The 18,555-nt window shown below is 35.0% G+C and overlaps 1 protein-coding gene across 1 annotated transcript in view; it reads left to right on the plus strand.

Moving 5' to 3' along the window:
• The window catches only part of LOC123551683 (uncharacterized), a 74,334-nt gene extending 55,990 nt beyond the window's left edge, over positions 1 to 18,344 (plus strand). Inside the window, exons 8-12 of the mRNA XM_053541144.1 lie at positions 1,276 to 1,482; positions 8,781 to 8,930; positions 9,357 to 9,528; positions 12,287 to 12,496; positions 12,659 to 18,344. Of these exons, the coding sequence (XP_053397119.1) occupies positions 1,276 to 1,482; positions 8,781 to 8,930; positions 9,357 to 9,528; positions 12,287 to 12,496; positions 12,659 to 12,735 (816 nt within the window). The 3' untranslated portion in view covers positions 12,736 to 18,344. The remainder of the gene's footprint in view (positions 1 to 1,275; positions 1,483 to 8,780; positions 8,931 to 9,356; positions 9,529 to 12,286; positions 12,497 to 12,658) is intronic.
• Positions 18,345 to 18,555: the final 211 nt, after the last annotated feature.

The raw sequence follows: 18,555 nt of genomic DNA on the forward strand, positions 1-18,555 counted from the left end.
TAGTGAAGAATTTTTTTTAAATTTTGAAAAATCTGTTTCATAGACTTTTTTCCTGTTTTTCTTGTGTATAAATGATTGTATTGTGAGCATAAAAATGGCTAAAAATGTATGGGTCACCATGCTAAATTTTATGTTTTAGACCGCTTGAATACAACACCTGTTCGGGCGAAAAATGGCGCGAGCATGACCAAATTGATTACATGTATATCAGCTAGAAGTTAAAAAAAGTTTTAAAAATTCTTAATTATTTCTATAATTGAATATTAAATCTGAAAAGAGATATTGTCTTATCAGTACTAAGTCAATTGTCTTGCATTATATGAACAACACTGTCTTTGTACTAAAATGCGATGTGAAAACACAAACACAAAAATGGCAAGATATCTGTCAGGCATGATACTTGTCAATACAAATAAACCAGTACCAACATTTGATTACTGATAAAACTTATCAAAAATGTTATTTCATTCAAGATTCCTCATGGCATATTTAAGATTGTCTGTGACATGATTCAACAAATGTTGACTTCACTTCAGTTTTCCATAGAAAGTGTCGGCTGCGCAGAAAGATGCGCATAAAAAACTATAGGAATTCCCTTTAAGAGTGAGGTTTGGTGCACCAATAACCGGTCAAACTCAGTGGTACTGACCGTTCCAAGGTGGCGCCCCAATATGTTTCTTTGAATGTTTGTTTCGTCTGTGTTGTCTATGTTTTATATTGTATATGTATTTTTGTGTGCATGTCTATCTTGCATGCATCTATACAACAAAATAGTTACACCAGATTAAAAAAAATCTTTAATGCTGTACTATAAGACTTTAAGCTGAGTTATTCAACTAAGCCGATTCAAAAGCAAGATGGAAATTTGACTTAGACACTTAACTTTGCATTTTTGTCCTGTGTAGCAATAGTTCTAGCTTACTTTATGTGTCATAATTGAAATTTGTCTTTAAAGAAAGTATGTCTAACGGCCTTGTAACAAACAGAAGAGCATCAGTATGCTATTAGGATGCCAAAGGTTCCAGGATCCGATGGCTGCTCGAATTCAATCAAATGGGTTGGAGACAGGTCATGGTTAGCACTTGTTACACAATGATAATATAGGGAGAAAAATTGTAACCGGGCTCGTAGCTCAGTCGGTAGAGCATCGTAACGGTTTTCAACAACCCCGGTACCGGTCTTGCTGTCCATGCTAATCATATGATATATGCATAGTGAATTAAATGTACTTAACAAAACGAAGGGAATGTATATCAGTAAGCACTTGTATTTCAGTCGAAAAATAAAGAAGAGCTGCTTAGCAAAATGGGGAATGTTGAAGAGGCTGTTCGTATCTTATGTGTTGGTAGACCAAACACTGGCAAGTCGAGTTTTATTGATTCCGTTATGTCTGCCCTGTTGGGTGAGATCTCTTGTCGGGCAACAGGAGGGTCAACGCAGTCAGCGAAAGGACAACGTAATGGCATCCCAGATACGAAAAAGGTTGTATAGATAAAAGACGTTTTTCTATACTGAACAGCAAAAGAAACTATCCAGATGTATAACTGTTATATTTTGAAATAAAAAAAAAATCAAATTTGAATTGTTTCTTCATACCAAACTTACACTTGAAGATCAACCGTGAAGTCAGTAGTCACACAATAGCCGTTTGAAAGGCTATATCTTCAGTTGCATTGTAATATCCAAATTTGGCGCTCATGCCAAATTTGATTCAGTCGTGCGGTACAACCAACAATATTTTTTAAACTTTATGCTGTTTTTTCGAGTTAGTCAATTATCAATATTTCCAATGACAATTAAATTTCACAAAGAAAATTGTTAATTACAGGCGCACGTGAATTTTGTGCAGAACGGCTATTGTGGGACTACTGACTTCACGGTTGATTGATTCTTTAAAATTTTACACGTGAAGTTCTTCAAGTGTAATGTGATATGAAAAACACAAGTGATTTATAAATTAAAGTATTATTTTTAAATAAAAAATACCCCAGTTATAAAACTGGATAATTTCTTTTGCTGTTCAGTAAATAATTCTTAAAATTTCGAAACTAATGAAAGACAATTTAAGAAAAACAAATGATTGAAGTATTGAGTAAATTCTTCTGTGAAATCCATACGTCTGTGTATCTACTTTTTTCTTAATGAAAATTGGCAAATCACCCTTTCCTACCTCCATACTGTGTGATTCGTTCACGTACTTAAGAAGCTGGAATGGCGAATTATCACTCTTTAAGAACTTGTGCAGCACAATGCGGGTAAAAAACACAAACATTTTTATGGTACCTGCTTTCAAGCACGTGCAAGACATAAATTATAATGTTAGTAATATTAAAACTTTATTTTACTTTAAAAGATGTGCACAGGTCACAAAGTTGGAGGAATATATGACGCGCAAATGTTTGAATTGAGTCTGATTGCTGCTTTCTCTTTTACAAATTTATTAATATACTCGTAACAAAATAACCAGAAAAAAATATCATAAGTAATTAATGACATAATAGACAAAAATATTGTTGAAAGTTTTATAGCAAGCTGTTTAAAACATTTGGAAAGTAGATCTCTCGGATGCACCGCGAACAAGGCAAACATTGAAAATTGCAGACACTGTTTGATTGAGTCTGTTCATGAGCGGTAATGGAAAATGCAACACTGCCCACCACAGTAACATTGATACCCTAGTCACACATACGGCGCGGATAGCTACGTCTAGCCACGAATAGAAGCGTAGAAATCCGTATCAATACGTACCTGAGCCGTACCTTAAGTACTAGTCCGTATCAATCCGTACCAATCCGTACGGGTCAAGTACGGATCAATACTGGTTTCAAAGTTTCTATCCGTGGCTAGACGTAGCTATCTGCGCCGTTTGTGTAACTGAGGTAATAGGCAAAACTACGGATTACTCTTGTACCTTAAATTAATTCTTTTATTCTATTTTCATGTTTAACGGTTACTCAACGTGTATTTTATGAACAGTGAAAATAGTTAATATTGCAATATCTACCTCTTTAAATGTGTGAGTATAGATGTTGCTGCTAGTTTAAATGCTGCAAAGTCATCAAGGTGCTACAATGAGCTATGTGGATATTTCCTTTTGTTGTTCATTTGTACATAATTTCGTTAACAAATTTTAAATTACAGTCACTGTTTGCCTGTGTAATCGAAATATATATTTATTAATTTTGGTGGAGAAAAGAGCAGAAATATAATGAACATTTAAGAATGTAAGAAATTGAAGTGTCTCTCTTCCCATTTTATCGAAATCTGTTATTTCAATTAGATGAAGTAATACGAATTTTACATGATTTTCCCCATATTGTTCCTTTACCTATGCAAACTATACATCTCAGACAGTGTTCATCCTCCACCACAAAGACTCGTGTGAAAGTTTAAAAGTTAAAGTAGTTAAAAGAAGCGAGTGAAAAGACAGTGAGCGAGTAAATATAATACTTTATAAATTGTCAACACACAGTAACTACAAAACAGAAACTGTAGTATTTTTCAAAGAAAAGAGTTAATGAACAAATATTTTAAGTACTTTATAAATAAAATATTTGCTACATAAAGATTCCTTAATACCGAAAATATAGGCTTTAAAACATCTTCGTCAAACTGAAATGCAAGAACAATTATTTAGCGCGTATCAGGTTGTCACAACTAACCATTAAGTTACATAAATCTAGATTGTGTTTTGTAAAAATTATGCTCCTGAGTTTAACTATCGATATTTATTTTACGAAGTTTATTTTGGTAGTTTAGGAGACATGGAATGGGCGCGAATGTAAGCCTTTAGATTTGTTGCCTCAAAATGTGACCCTGACCTTGGACGTTGTGACTCGAGTCATATGCTCTGCTTGTGGTCTTTATTGGGGTAAATAATGAATACTAATTTTATGAAAATCTTCCTCTTCCAAGTGGTTTAGAAGATATAAAGCTGACATGAGTTTAAGTTATCATACCCTTGACCTAAAAGTGCGGCCATAACCTTAGACCTAGTGATATTGGATGTTTCTCTGAACGTCGTCTTTATGACGTAAATAATTCATTCTAGTTGTATGAAAATCTTCAAAGTGGAGTGGGCATGAAATTAATTGACGATTGACCTCAAGGTGTGTCCTTGACCTTTGACCTAGTGGCATGGTTTGTGTGCATTGTCGAGCTCTGTCGAGCATTTATTCAATTTTCTCAAAAAGGTTGAAAAATTAATTGTGGAAAATTAAAGGTAATAATCTTTTCATTCCATGTCACTTTTTCCTGATGATTGTATCAAGCAAAATACACGAATGAAATTAATCAAATACTAGATTGAGCTCCGTTGTGCCACTCATCAAAATATTACATCTGGTCTCTTCTCGGTTAAAGTAATTTCGGACACACACTGAAACAAACGTACTCTAAATCTTTGGTAATACTTAAGGTATACGATGCCTAATAGTAATATTTACAAAATGGCATTTGCTTGGTCTATTCTTAAAGGTGGCCGTGTTTCGCAGTTTTGCAACTTTTAAACAACTTTTGCCTTGCCGTTTTTTATAAATTTTGTATAACTTATGGTATCTCCTTAAGCTCAAGTAGAGACAAATTTCAAAGTGATGGCCACTATCCAAAACGTTTGCAGGGAACTCATTTTAACATTAATTTTAATAAAATAAACATCAAACTATTGGTAAACAATTATAAAACACAAAAAAATGTCATTTTTTCTAGGGTGCCTCAAGTAAACGGATTTAATGAGACAGAATTCTAACTTCAACATTGAAAAAAATAAGGTGTTTCTGTTTTGAATGTTGCTAACTTTATTTAAAAATAGCCTTAGGGCAGACGTAGAAACTGTCTAAATTTCTTCCACGATATGTAATCTAAAGAGTGAAAGCAAAATAGAGATTTTTTTACCGCATGTAACTCAATATTTTTCAAGATGTGTAACTCTACCTCTTCTATTTAGTAGTAAATTTACTTTGAACAGCAAGAAATCGCTTATCAGTTTTATTTTCCATTTTGGTACAATAAATCAATTATAAGTCTTGAAAAAAGTAAAAACTGACTAGAAAAAAGGAAAATAAGGAAATAAAATTGGTCCCAGTAGGGCTTGAACCTATGCTTCCCCACTCCCCATACACACCCCGAGTAAAAGAAGGTTTATGGTAGGAATTGAATATTCTTGAAAAAGGAGGTACTCTATTACGCTTCTAATAACTTAAAATAAAAAAACATTAAAATTCTAAAACTAACTGAATGTTTAATTACGATTTCTGATTATTTTTGGCAAAATAAATTCAATACTTTATGACGTTATTATGAAACGCATTCATACCAATAACAACTATACATATTTTGAATACATTAAAATAAGTATGAGAAGTTTAGCAAAGTTGTATATACAATAGATCTAAGTTCCATTCATTCACAGCATTCGTATTGGGGTATAAAACGAATAAACTCAACAGACTAACTTGAAAAATAAATACATATAACAGAAAAGAAACAAACATGTCATACTTTATAAATAACTCATGGTAAGCTATCATTAAAAGTAAATGGGTGGAAATGGCAATAGTCATGTACACTGTCATTAAAACACGGTGGTACTGACGCCACGTCGATATATCATTTTGCGCCATATATCAGAATGGTGTTGCACGTAATAGACAAAGTCTGAATCAATAATTAGACACACAGAATAGTCTGCGCATTCCTAAATTCTTTCTCTTTCACAGGACGTATTATTTCCCAAGTTTTAATACCATTGAAATATTGTTACGTTGCCTTACGTTGACCTGCTATATTTGGTACCATACATACGCAACAAAAAAAGATTCTCTATTTCGTCCACTTGTTTACATAAAATGGGTATAAATATCAAAATGCAAAATAGCAGAATCTTACTTTGATATATTTCTATACTCCGAATTGGTGATACGTCTCGTAAAATAATTTACTAGGTCTTCAGCGTATAACCTCTACGTCGTGCTCGAATTAATTATAACACGCATTTACACACAAATATATATAAATAACACCTAATTACGGCAGTGAGTAAATTTAGTAATAGCTGCCATATTTTTACAAAAGTATCCATGTACATCTATTCAAAATGTTCCGATATATTTGCTTTAATTTCACCTTTAGCAAGATATAAATAAGACTTATGAGTGTTATTCAAACATAGTGTTGAAAGAACAACAACGTTTTCTCTTGAAACGTTTTTGCCTACACAAATATGAAGTTTACCATTGGCATCGTCTTCCTTTATGTAGACATTTTCCTTTCACAAACATGTATGTCTTAATCATATCGGATGGTTCAGACGGCCCCGGGTTTGAGATATGTCGTTCGTTCGGCAACTGTTTTGTCGACATTGGGAGGAGATCGGCGTTTAGGCATTGGACAGATTACAGCCATAGGAGATCGTCTTTCTGGGTTTGATTCATGTACATTGTGATTAATTAATAAACTACTTCCAAATGGTCGGCCTTGATGTTTTGGCATCTCTCCAGTCTGGGCAACTTGGTTATACAGATAATCTATTTTGACTGATGAAACAGTTAGACATGGCTGAAATTTTCCTGCCTGACATGCAGATTGTTACTATGCAAATTCTTGTACAAAATGTCCTCTGGTTCCCGCGTAGAAAACCCTGATCGATAAAATGCATGCCAGAAATTGGTTCCTTCAGTTCAGCTATCTGCAGATTTTGAGGCTTGCTCGTGTCTGTATGTACATGTTCATGAGGACTACGACTTGCATCAGCCTTATCCGACTGTCGCATTACTATTTCCGGCCTTGGTGGAATACAATTCATTGCCGTAGGGCCTTTCAAAGAATCACCCACTGATGTGACTATTTCTCTCCTCGGTTTAGCCACTGGCTGCTTAGATACATTGCTCTCGGAATGATAACAAGTTGGATATGATCTAGCTCTACGTAAATATTGATTGTCATATTTCGCCTGTCGACTACACATCAACTGAGTATCCGCTCTTGTATTTTGTTTCATAATTTGTGAACCATACGATGCACTGCTGACAGATGGTAATGAAGGAGATCGAATGTTTAACATTACAAATGAAACAGAATTATCAGGTGGTAATGTGCTATTAACGAATTGTTTACTAGTTTCAGTAGAACGGTTGGGCAGATAATTACCCAAAACAGTTGATTTGTAGCTAGATGGAGGCTCTTCATCAACATTTCCAGCATTCTGGTTATGATAGGGTGCTGTCCGCGCCTCTGAGAATCCTGGAAGACATGTATACGGAAGTGGACAGATCGAGTAATCATCATCTGAGGTCTGTTCACTTCTGGTTTCGGGAGTTTCTTTACTTTCATTCATCATCAATTCTTCAGTTTGTCTAAGATCAATATTTGCGAATTGCAAATTCACACTATTGGAATCACTGCTATCACTACCCTCAGAAACGGAATACCGAGTGACCAGTTTCTTGGCTTTTACGGGGTCGATAGGCGGACTGTTTTCCACGCCTTTGTGTGGTTCCACCAATTTATGGACTTTCAAAACAGATGATTGTTCCGCCGCGTCAAACTTTGTCATGGCAGCCAAATGTAAATTGAATAAGGCATATTAATTATCTACTTCTGCCAAAAAACATTATTGGTTGAATAAATCAGTTTTACCTCTTTCATAATATTTTTTAAACATTTATCATTGGTTAATTAAGTTTTATAAGAATCAGCTGACAAAGACGATTTTATTAGTTATAAATTATAAATTCTGAATGATACTCCTCGCCCTATTTATTAAAAATTTAAATGAGATTTGTCAGTGGATACAGCGCAGTAGACATTTCAGTCTAAAGGGCAAGCTCATTGACAGTGACGGATGTCAGTCTTGACGCACGTACATTAGATGTTTCAAACATTTCTGGAATTTTGTCTTGCTTAATCAAACCCTTAATAGTTAGGCTCTTGGTTTTCTGACTTCAAACAAGTTGTTGACTACCTTGATGTAATTATACCTTAGATTGACCCTAATCTTATGTTTTACTTGATATGATCTGGTATTTTTTCACTAATGTTAGTGCCTTTCTCAGCGGGGAGTGATTTTATTTACATATTCTTGTTTAACTTGTTGAAAATAGGAAGTGCAAGGTTGCCATGCCCTAAACGCGTTTGAACCAAACCCTTCTTTCCAAAACACAAAAGCTCAGGTTACGAGCTGGTGCAATTAACTCAAACTAGAAACGTTCATATTGTATCCTTTATAAATTATTTGATTTCACGATATCAAAATCACTTTCATCCTTTTCGCTATTAATCCTCATTATTTTATATAACCAAATACTAAGTAACGAATAGCTTAAATCATTTGCGTTATGATGAATAAATTCAGCATTATTCAAATTTATCTCCCATACAGAGTTGGCACTTCTTTTGGCTATTTCCACGTAAGCGAGAAAACAAGATTATGGTCATAAAGCAACAGATTTACCATTGGGAAGGATATAACTGATGCTATAATAATCCGATTCAATTCGACTACGCAAGTAATGCGGCAGCCAAAAATTATATATATTGGAACTATTAAATATGCCGCGTCTGCATTTGACGTCTCTCAATCAGTCTAAATGCCGAAAACTTATAGAAGGCCAGGTAAAATTCTACACTTTTAATATTAGAAACCCAGCAAACTAAAAACGAAAACACTGCTTTATAAAGCATCGATTGATATTACATGACTGTTATTTCAAACCATCTTCCAATGTACATTGAAGAGTTCAGACGGCATTGCATCGTAATATAGATATTTACTGTATTTGCAGTATTATCCGTACCAGCTGAAAATTCCTGAAAATATGATAGAAAGGACACATGTGTACCTATGCGATATGCCTGGAATGCACGAGAAAAATGGTGTACAGATAGATCAAATAATGAGTGTCATCAACGGACATGTCCCGAGTCGTCATAGCGTAAGAATAATTTTGCAATTTATATGAAATACAATGATGAATTTCCAGAAGAAAAGAACGCAGCATTCTCAAAACTCTGACATAAAGCAGTGTATGTCAAATATAAGCATCATTAACATGTACACAAAAATAGCATACAAAGTTAAACGTACAGACAAATGAGATGAAACGATAAAAACAAGCCGATAGTAAGGGACCGCCTATGAATGGTCAATTACAAAAACACCACTGAGTAATTTTAACTAGGTAATTTTGCACGCTTAATCCCTACCAAGTTACAGGATAGTGTCAGTAAAAATAAGTCGGTGTTGCTTGGTGAAATTTAGAAATGGAATAACTGAAGTAATGTAGGAGTGAGAAAAAATGACATAAACGTTCGATTACAGTACAAAACTTACATGTTTTCTTCCGCACACGTGTTTATAGATCCTCTCTGGGATTACCGACGAGAACTCGCTTTACGTCCAGAAACCCCAAACCAAGGATAGAATCCATTGCGTTTGTTTTTTCTTTGATGCATCAGACCACAAGGGCAATGACGTGCCAGAATGGGAAATGAATTGCATTCAGGAATTGAAGAGTTTGTTACATCAAAACGGTATTTAAAACACGTTATTTTTTTAACCTTTACAGCTGGTTGTTCAATAGGGTGACTGTTTTTAAGAGCTTATGAGGAATTATTGGGATTAACATTTAATTAATTCGAACATATGGAGACATACAGACACTTGCTTGTTTTTGTGAAGCTCAACAGATTTGAAACATTTGATTACGAAAATCGCAAAGGTGATGAAAACGAACAACTTGTGTTTAAACACCATTATGTTAACAGTCTAATCAATACAATTTCAATACAATACTTGTCACCGGCAGTAGCAATTAAAACTACTTACTTTTCCTTGAACATTTTGTTCTGTGTTAAAATTACTGTCACTGTAAAGATATTTAATTCTAGGAGTTCTATTAACTTTCTTACCGACGTATATGTCAAGAAATGTTTCAAACATCCGTCACTGTCAATGATCTGATGTCGTTTTGTACGTTTTCCATTTAGCCGGCCTACCGACTAGATAATTATAACTTTTCTCTTTGTACAATTTTTAATATATTTGCCAAATTCATGACTGGCTCCGAGTTTCTGTTTTTTGAAGGCATGGGGCATACTTATGTAGATATTTTGGAATTCCTTAGAAAGTATCTCAAATGCTACAAATCATCTACATTTGAATACATACAAGCTATAGTTAACTTTGATAGCTTTTTTATAAGTTTTACCATTATACCTTACCCCTGACCCAATGTACAGATAACTTCTCCCTTAAAATTGTTTTTTGCCTTTTCGAAAATCTAAATCTTCTGAACAGATTTTTTTTTTTATAAAAAACAAATCAACTTTATAACTCAGCACAAATTAGCTTTTTGGTATTTGGTATACAGCAACATATTCTTGCCTGCCGGACAGGAGTTTCAGGTGTTCTCACCAATGCTAAAAACTTGTTTTGTACTTCCAGAAGTAGTATTACTCTGAGACTCGTCCTGTACATGCCGTCATTCTTGTTACATTAATTTTGAATGAATGCACTTACTCATACGTTACTATAAGAAAAAAAGCTTATAAGCAAGTAATTAAAAGTAATTTATTTTATATTTTCACGACAGCAGTCTTTATTGAACTTGTACTAAGCGCTGTTATTATTTTTTATCCTTTTGATCAAAGAGTTCGTTCAGTGTTACCGTATAACAGAATTCGATTTGGGTCGGTTCTAGCGGAGTGATTTATCAGTGACTCAATAACATGACTTCTTCTGCTGAGTTGCCGACTATGCTTAGAAGGAATTATTTATGAATTCAAATGCATGACTCCTTAATCCGCTTATATATTTGATAACCCTTCATAACAGCATTCTAACGAACCGTATGATATCGCTCCATATTTGGATTCCGTGTTGTCATTATATTTACTTTTGCATCATGAAGTCCATTCAACGTTACGGTTAATAAATAAAGTTCCATTTAGGTATGTGCTAGGGGCGTGAAGGGAGTTACAAATTCGATTTTAAAGTTCAATGTAAATGAATGCTTACGTGTTAATATTTATTGTCATGCTCAACACCTAGAAACTAAATACCTCTGGATTTCTGCACCTGTACTGCCATTTATGATAATGTACGCGTAAACCTACGCATAAACGTGTACATGCATTCAAAACATCAAATGTAAGTACACATACAGCAAAATATCTTTAATGGTTTAATGTAAAAAATACTGAAGCTATATATATTCAGTATATAATTCTTCAATTTATGCATATTTATGTCTCTTCACCCCCCCCCCCCCCACCCCCACTCCCCACTCTTCGAAGAAGGAGGGGTATATGATGTCGGTCGGTCGGTTGGTCGGTATGTGGACCAATCCGTTTCCGGATGGTAACGCAAGAACGCTTGGGCCTAGGACCATTAAAGTTGATAGGGAGGTTGACAAACCAGCTGATGACCCCTATTGATTTTGAGATCAGTAGGCCAAAGAACAAGGTCACAGTGACCCGGAACAGTCAAATGATTTCTGGATGATAACTCAACAACGCTTAGGTCTAGGATCACGAAAGTTGATAGGGAAGTTTGTCATGACCGGCAGATGACCTCTATTGATTTTGAGGTCAGTAGGTCAAAGGTCAAGGTCACAGTGACCCGGAACAGTTAAACCGTTTCTTGACATTAACTTGAGAACGCTTGGGTCTAGGATCACAAAACCTGATAGGAAAGTTGATCATGATCAGCAGATGCCCTCTATTGATTTTGAGGTCAGTAGATCAAAGGTCAATGTCACAGTGAACCAGAACAGTTAAACGGTTTCCAGACGACAACTCAAGAACACTTGGGCCTAGGATGATGAAAGTTGATAGGGAAGTTGGTCATGACCAGCAGATGACCCCTATTGATTTTGAGACCAGAGGAGGTCAAGGTCACAGTGACCCAGAACAGTTTAACCTTTTTCCGGACGAAAACTTGAGAATGCTTGGGCCTATGATGGTGAAAGTTGATAGGGAGGTTAATTATGACCAGCAGCTGACAACTATTGATTTTGAGGTCAATAGGTCAAAGGTTAAGGTCACAGTGACCCAGAACAATATAACTTTTGTGTACAGTGACCAAATGATTTCTTTTCCTTGTGTAATTACTGAATGCATCAAGGGGGAGGGGGGGGGGGGTGTAGGCATTTCGTGTTCTACGAGCTCTTGTTAGTATTTACTGTTGTAACACTGTAGGCCACCACAGAGTCATGTCTTCTGTGTATTAGCCATCATTTATAAAATGAAATAAACATATTCCAATTCATTGTTCGAATAATGTTTGCAGATATACCATTCATTGCTGTGGTTACAAAGATCGATTTACTTAGCACAGAACTAAGAGCAGGCTGTCAGAACCCATACAGTAACCAGCGACTGACGGAATGCATGGTGAATATTGGAGAAAGGTTTGGAGTCAGGAGGAAACATGTATACCCGGTCAGAAATTACGTTCATGAAGATGCTGTAGAACCAGCTACAGATGCCCTTCTTCTTGGTAAACTGAAGTGTTTTTTTTTTCTCATCAGATTAAATCAAACATGTAATATATGAAATTGAATTCCCAAGTCACTTAAATGTAACTACGATTTACATATAGCATATGCTATTAGGAACTTGAAATAAATTTCATAGTAAAATTTGAACTTTCTACTTGTAGCTGTTTTCAAAGAAGTACTGAAACTGGCAACTGAAACCAAAACACAGCTTGACAAAGACGGCACTGTACTTGAATAAAGAATATATCAGTGAAGGAAAAACATAAACTTTCTGAAGGTACAATTGAAGGACGTCTCATCTTTGATAAGGTTAAAAGTACAGGACTGAGGTCAAGGTCACTGATACTAAACATATTTCAGAACATTACTCCACATGTTCTATTTTCAACCATACAATAAAATACACGATTGTCTCACTAAACTGGGATGCATTTTACTATATGTGTGTGATGTAAGGATACTCTGTGGTCATTTAAATGAAAGACAGATACAATTCAATGCAAAAATGTTGATTTCTTTTACTTTTTGCTTAGTTATGTACTGTAATATATGTCATATAAAATTCTGTTGACATTGAAGCTTACTTGTCTTAAAATGCTGATCAGGAATCATTAATAGTTTTTTTGGATATGGTCCTTGTAAAGAAAACCATACTTAAGTTTAAGTACATTGTTTGAATGTTTCACACATTATAAACAGAAGCCTAATATATATATAGGTTCATGTATGATAAAGATATTTCAGTGGTTTGTCACTTCATAAAAGCTATCTGAGAATACATAAGTTCTGGTTGTCGGTTGTAGCCGATTGGTCTGAGAGGAGAACAATAACACATTAAAGCTACATCACTCGCATACCAACCGACTACATGCCTTCCAAACGACGTGCACGTCACCAGTATCGAGGAAGTTTTGTTTTCTTTTTTGTTTGTTTGTTTGTTTTTATTTGTTTTTGTTCTTTTTTTAGGGTTTTTTTGTTTGTTTTATTTTTTGGTCCAGGTTTCGTTTTCTGTGGATATTTGCCTTTAGATTTTAAAGACTGTAACCTCATAAGTACCCCAAGTTATATTACGCGTCGGCCGCATTCATCACAAGTGGCTCTTTTCCGCCTGCAAGTGACCTGGAGAATGCTGGACCTTTGTGGCGTAGCTGAGATACCATACAACAGAAGCAACATGGTTACAACAGCCAACAGTGTTGGCACCGGCTATACATTGGCAGTAACAAGCACTGATGTTGTCATGGGTGTACTCCCAGCAAAAGTACTTCTTGGCATTTATATGCCTGCACTGTATTATACAGCGAAGTAAGCCTGGTGCTTGGGCGTGAACATCTTTTTCATATTCTCCTTCTGCACGCATGTGCTCCTGTGTTCCATGCTTGTATGGAAGTCCATCTGCCGCTGCTCGACAGTTGTCCTTTCTCAACTCCGGATATCAGGGCATTCCTGGTGGACTCAGCCTTCATCAACATTTCTCGGGCCAATTCCTTGTCATGCTCGTCAGTCCGTACAAGAGGTAGGCGGAACTTGATAAAGGCGCTCTCGATAGTTTTTCCGGACGGGTCAATATTTACCCCCAACGCCGTGCCAATTTGGTTGTTTCTAATCGATGTAGCTTATTGCAGAGTTGGAGCGGTCTTCTGCGCATGCCCGAACGTGATTATCTAATGTTGCGTACGGCAAAAATGTGCACATTATTGCATGTTCGCACGCATTAAGTGTATACTATGTATGATATACTGACTTAGAGTTTAGGGTTAGTATTACCATGGTTACAAAATGTATACATTTAAAGTACTTTTAGTTCAAATTGCTTCAATCCGGCATATACTCGAGTCTGTAATTTATACCGGCGCTCCAACTCTGCATTGAGTCACAGCCGTTTCTAATCCCGTACCGTACTTATACCGTTCATCCGTATTCGTAAACTATAGGTTTTGTGCGGAGAAAGGCGGAAACTTACACCGTTCTATGACATCGAAATACTTCAGAAACACGTTAAAATCCGCTTATTAAGAACTCTGCCGTTTAATAATATGATATATCTCTCAGTCATTTGCTCAAACACTGAACGAGTTTCCGTGGCATTTGTCGAGAAGCCTTTAACCTGTACTTTTCGAACTTAGTGGGATGATTGGCTAAATGGAGTGGATAACACCTTTTGCTTGTAAGATCAATATGTTAAAGGTAAAGGATGCGGCAGCCGAAATGATGAAATGATTTCTTCCTATAGAAATCCAGAAAAAATCTTTCTACAATCACACTTTCAGCAAGTTTATTCCAAATGTTTCTAAGGTGTGCGACCTTGGGCCATTTGATCCTCTTGTTAAATATCTCTGCCTTAAGCTGTGGATAAATACAGAATACTGTCAAGAGATTGGCTGAATATATATACCCTTGTTTGAAACAAAATTGATTACGTATTTCGTACCAACCTGCGTTGTATAAATGCCCGCCACACCTCACCTCGTTGTATTTTGATTTAAGCGAAATCTAATATGGTGACCTATCAATTTTCTTTTTGTTTTAGATTAGGTAGCCATAACCAAAGGTATGTGCAGAGTTTGATTTAATTCTGTTATGTGAAACTCGATAAAATAGCAGAAGTACCAACTTAAAATTGACAAGAATATGCAAAATTAGCTCTTGGGTGCCTATCAAGTATTCCTTTCTTTACAAAATCATTTGCTTTGATTTAACTAAGCATGCTTCAGATAGATATACTGTTTTCCGTTATAAAAATGCACAGATATCAAATTTATGCTGGCTATTGTATTTTACTGAAATATATTTAAGTAGTATAGAAATTTTGAAAAATGTTAAAAATAGCATCATATCTAGGGGCAAATAAAATTGAAACAAAGCTGGTGACCAAGTATTTTATTCCATTTTTCAATATATCATATCATGATCTTTTAATACAGAACATTTCATCAAAATCTATTCTTGGGAAAAAAATACGAAACTGTAGCGAGCGTCTTTAATAGCCGCTGTAAGTACGCGGTTGAGACATCCAATCATGTCAATCAGATCATGGTGGGGAACCTGATCGAAAAGTTTCCATTTTTCCATCAGACCATGATAGGCCTCAACCGCCCACCTTATCTTCGTCACTAAACGGGATTGGTTTGCTTCCTGTATGGTGTGCTGAGCCATACCAGCTTTCAGGAAAGATGGCATCTTGGGTGCTAGACCAAGGTCTTCGAAGACGTCAAGAAAATATCGATCGGTCTAGGATACAGACATCACCATTACGAAACCATTCTATTATGTCACTGTGAAGAAACAAAATGTGTTTGGTGATGCCAGCATCATTGTTCTTCCCGTCAGCATGGTATGGTCTAACAGAATCAAGGACATATCCGTCTTTGAAGACAATACTCATGAACTTGAGCAGTGGTCTATGTTTCTGCCCCGAGTAGGTCTTTCGCCCTAAAGAGTAGCTGCTGCTCTTTTCTATGTAATAATAATATGTCCCATAGCAAACAGAGATGATTTTTATAAATGAAAGACGCATATGCAGTCATATGCTCCTCGGCGGCTTCTCTGTTGAGATGGGTTACCCCTAGATAGTTCGGTACAAAGTACTTGTCCAGGTCTTTTGCCACAGCTTTGAAAGTTCTAGTGTCAACACTTTTCTTTTGGTTTTTATTCTGCACTGAAAAAATGTAAGTTACAGACATTTAAAATGAGTCCTAATGTGTGTTGCAGCCATTGGAAATATGTTAATTTTATTTAGAATAAAGAAGAACAGCTATTTAGTGTGTTGTAACCTAAAGATATCCAATGCCCATCTTTCTCTAACATATTGTTTATTTAGATATTTACTTCTGATGTAAAATGTCATTTCCAAATGTATTCAACTGCTCTAAATAAAATATATAAATTTTTTTTGTATGCAGAGCTACATTCATAATTAAATGTCATTAAATAATAGCCGATTGTTAAAAATAGTTTTTCAATAAATATAATTATAAAAGTAAGCACTATTTTAAACTAATGCATAATATTGTTAATGTACATGAATCTGTTAATTTTTTGTTTGCATGATCTATATGAAGTAATTGTTCATATTTGTTTTTGATCTAGTACACCATTTTAGAAAGAAAAAGATATTCTTTGAAAACATTTATATTTTCTTTATTTTTATCTTAATAGAAACGCACGCACACACGTACGCACGCACGTACACACACACATGCCAACATTGAAAGTTGATATCCCTTCTTATTTTTACTTACTTTTTTTCTATTTTATATATTTACGTACATTCAAACGAAAAACATTGATTGTAAACAATGTTGAGTTGTACTTGATTTTGTGTTTTATGCGTTTTTCAAATATTACCCATATTACTGACTTTTGTCATATTTTAGTATGTGATATCCTGGTAATGTATATTGCTGTAACATAACTAGTACATGCATTACCTTGGTATAAAACATAAAAACAACGGTGTAAATACCATACTAGTATGGTATCCCGACATTTGTACTAGTATATTGTTAAAGCACTACTGTCTCTATCGAAGTTATTTACAAACATAACGAATGTGTTAATATACACTTTTTTCTTAAGTTTCTTTCTTTCTTCAAACTTCATGTTTTTTTTTTCTCTAATTAAAATTTTTAGCCCCGACTAGTTCACCGGATGGGACTATAGGAATGCCTTTCATCCGTCTGTTCGTCTGTAAATTTGGATCTTGCAATAACTCGAAAAGTATTCAAGCTAGGTTCATAAAACTTGGTGTGTGCAAAGAGATTAATATGTAGATAATGCACGTATATGACTTATGCTTGTAGGTCATAGGTAAAGACCACAATTGAAGGTCAAATAAAAATAGTTTCCGCTCCATAACTTTTATATGCATTGATGGACTACATTACTACATAACTCCCATGATCAAACTATTTGTCGCGCACATAATCCTTGGTTGTTGGTCAAAGCTCAAAGTCACTATTGAAGATCAAGTAAAAATGTGTTTCCACTCCATAACTTTTATGTGCATTGATGGATTATATTAATACTGCACACAAATGTTTCCCATGATGAAACAATGTATCATTTACATGTTATATGCTTGTAGGTTTATGTCACTTTTGCAATTTGAGTAAAAATAGTTTTTGCCTCTTAGTCATAATACTGTTGTCACGAAACTGCATAAATACATGCTTTAATCAAATGGACCTATTGCGCGACAAGAACTTTGCTAAAAGTATTTCAAAATACGGATTTGACTAGAACTAGAAGTATACTAAGGAATCTCAATTTAATTTTATAAAATGTCAGTTATTTTCCTTTGCTAATACATGTTCCTTTATCAAGCCTCGCTTCCTCAATTCATGTGTTGTTTATCGACGTTATTTGCTATCTGCATAGTTATTTTGTAGTAAACTTAAACTGCATAAGTTGTTCAGGTCATAAACCGAAAACCTACACTTTCGATTTACTTAAATACATTTATAAGCAAACAAGAGTTTTCATAGTGTCGAATAAAACCACGAGCAAACGTAGTTGTGCAAACTCGGTAACCAGTGCTTATTTGAACAGTTTCTTACATACGATAAACCAGGTGCAAAATGTCAAATGCCCACTATAATCGTTTTGAGTTTGCAATTTAAATAGCCAAATCTGTAATTTGAAATAAAATTGAATATAAAGGAAACAAACCCAGTTTGCAGTCATTCTCTAAAAGATAGTGTCAATCTTCAAAAGAACATTTTTCTATAATGCAAACAGTTCTGCTATGCAAACCATTACAATTTTGTTCTCATTTTTTCCGCTTGTGAAAATACACTGAATATTGCTCATGTAGGTTGCAGAAATAATAAAGTCTCCTTACTTCTTTCTGTTGTTGTTTATATCAGTCCTTTCTTATGTCTTACTTATGATTTAGGATATTGTTATTTATTTTATGAAATATAGCTGACCAAATACATTATTTGCTATCTCTAATATATTTACGTTATGATTTGTTTATTGTTTTTGGACAACATCCAATAACGTTATCACAGACCCCATTGTCAGTCCACATATTTCCCCAAACGGAAATGTACAA

The sequence above is a fragment of the Mercenaria mercenaria genome, chromosome 4, assembly GCF_021730395.1.
Source record: "Mercenaria mercenaria strain notata chromosome 4, MADL_Memer_1, whole genome shotgun sequence".
Classification (NCBI taxonomy): Eukaryota; Metazoa; Mollusca; class Bivalvia; order Venerida; family Veneridae; genus Mercenaria; species Mercenaria mercenaria.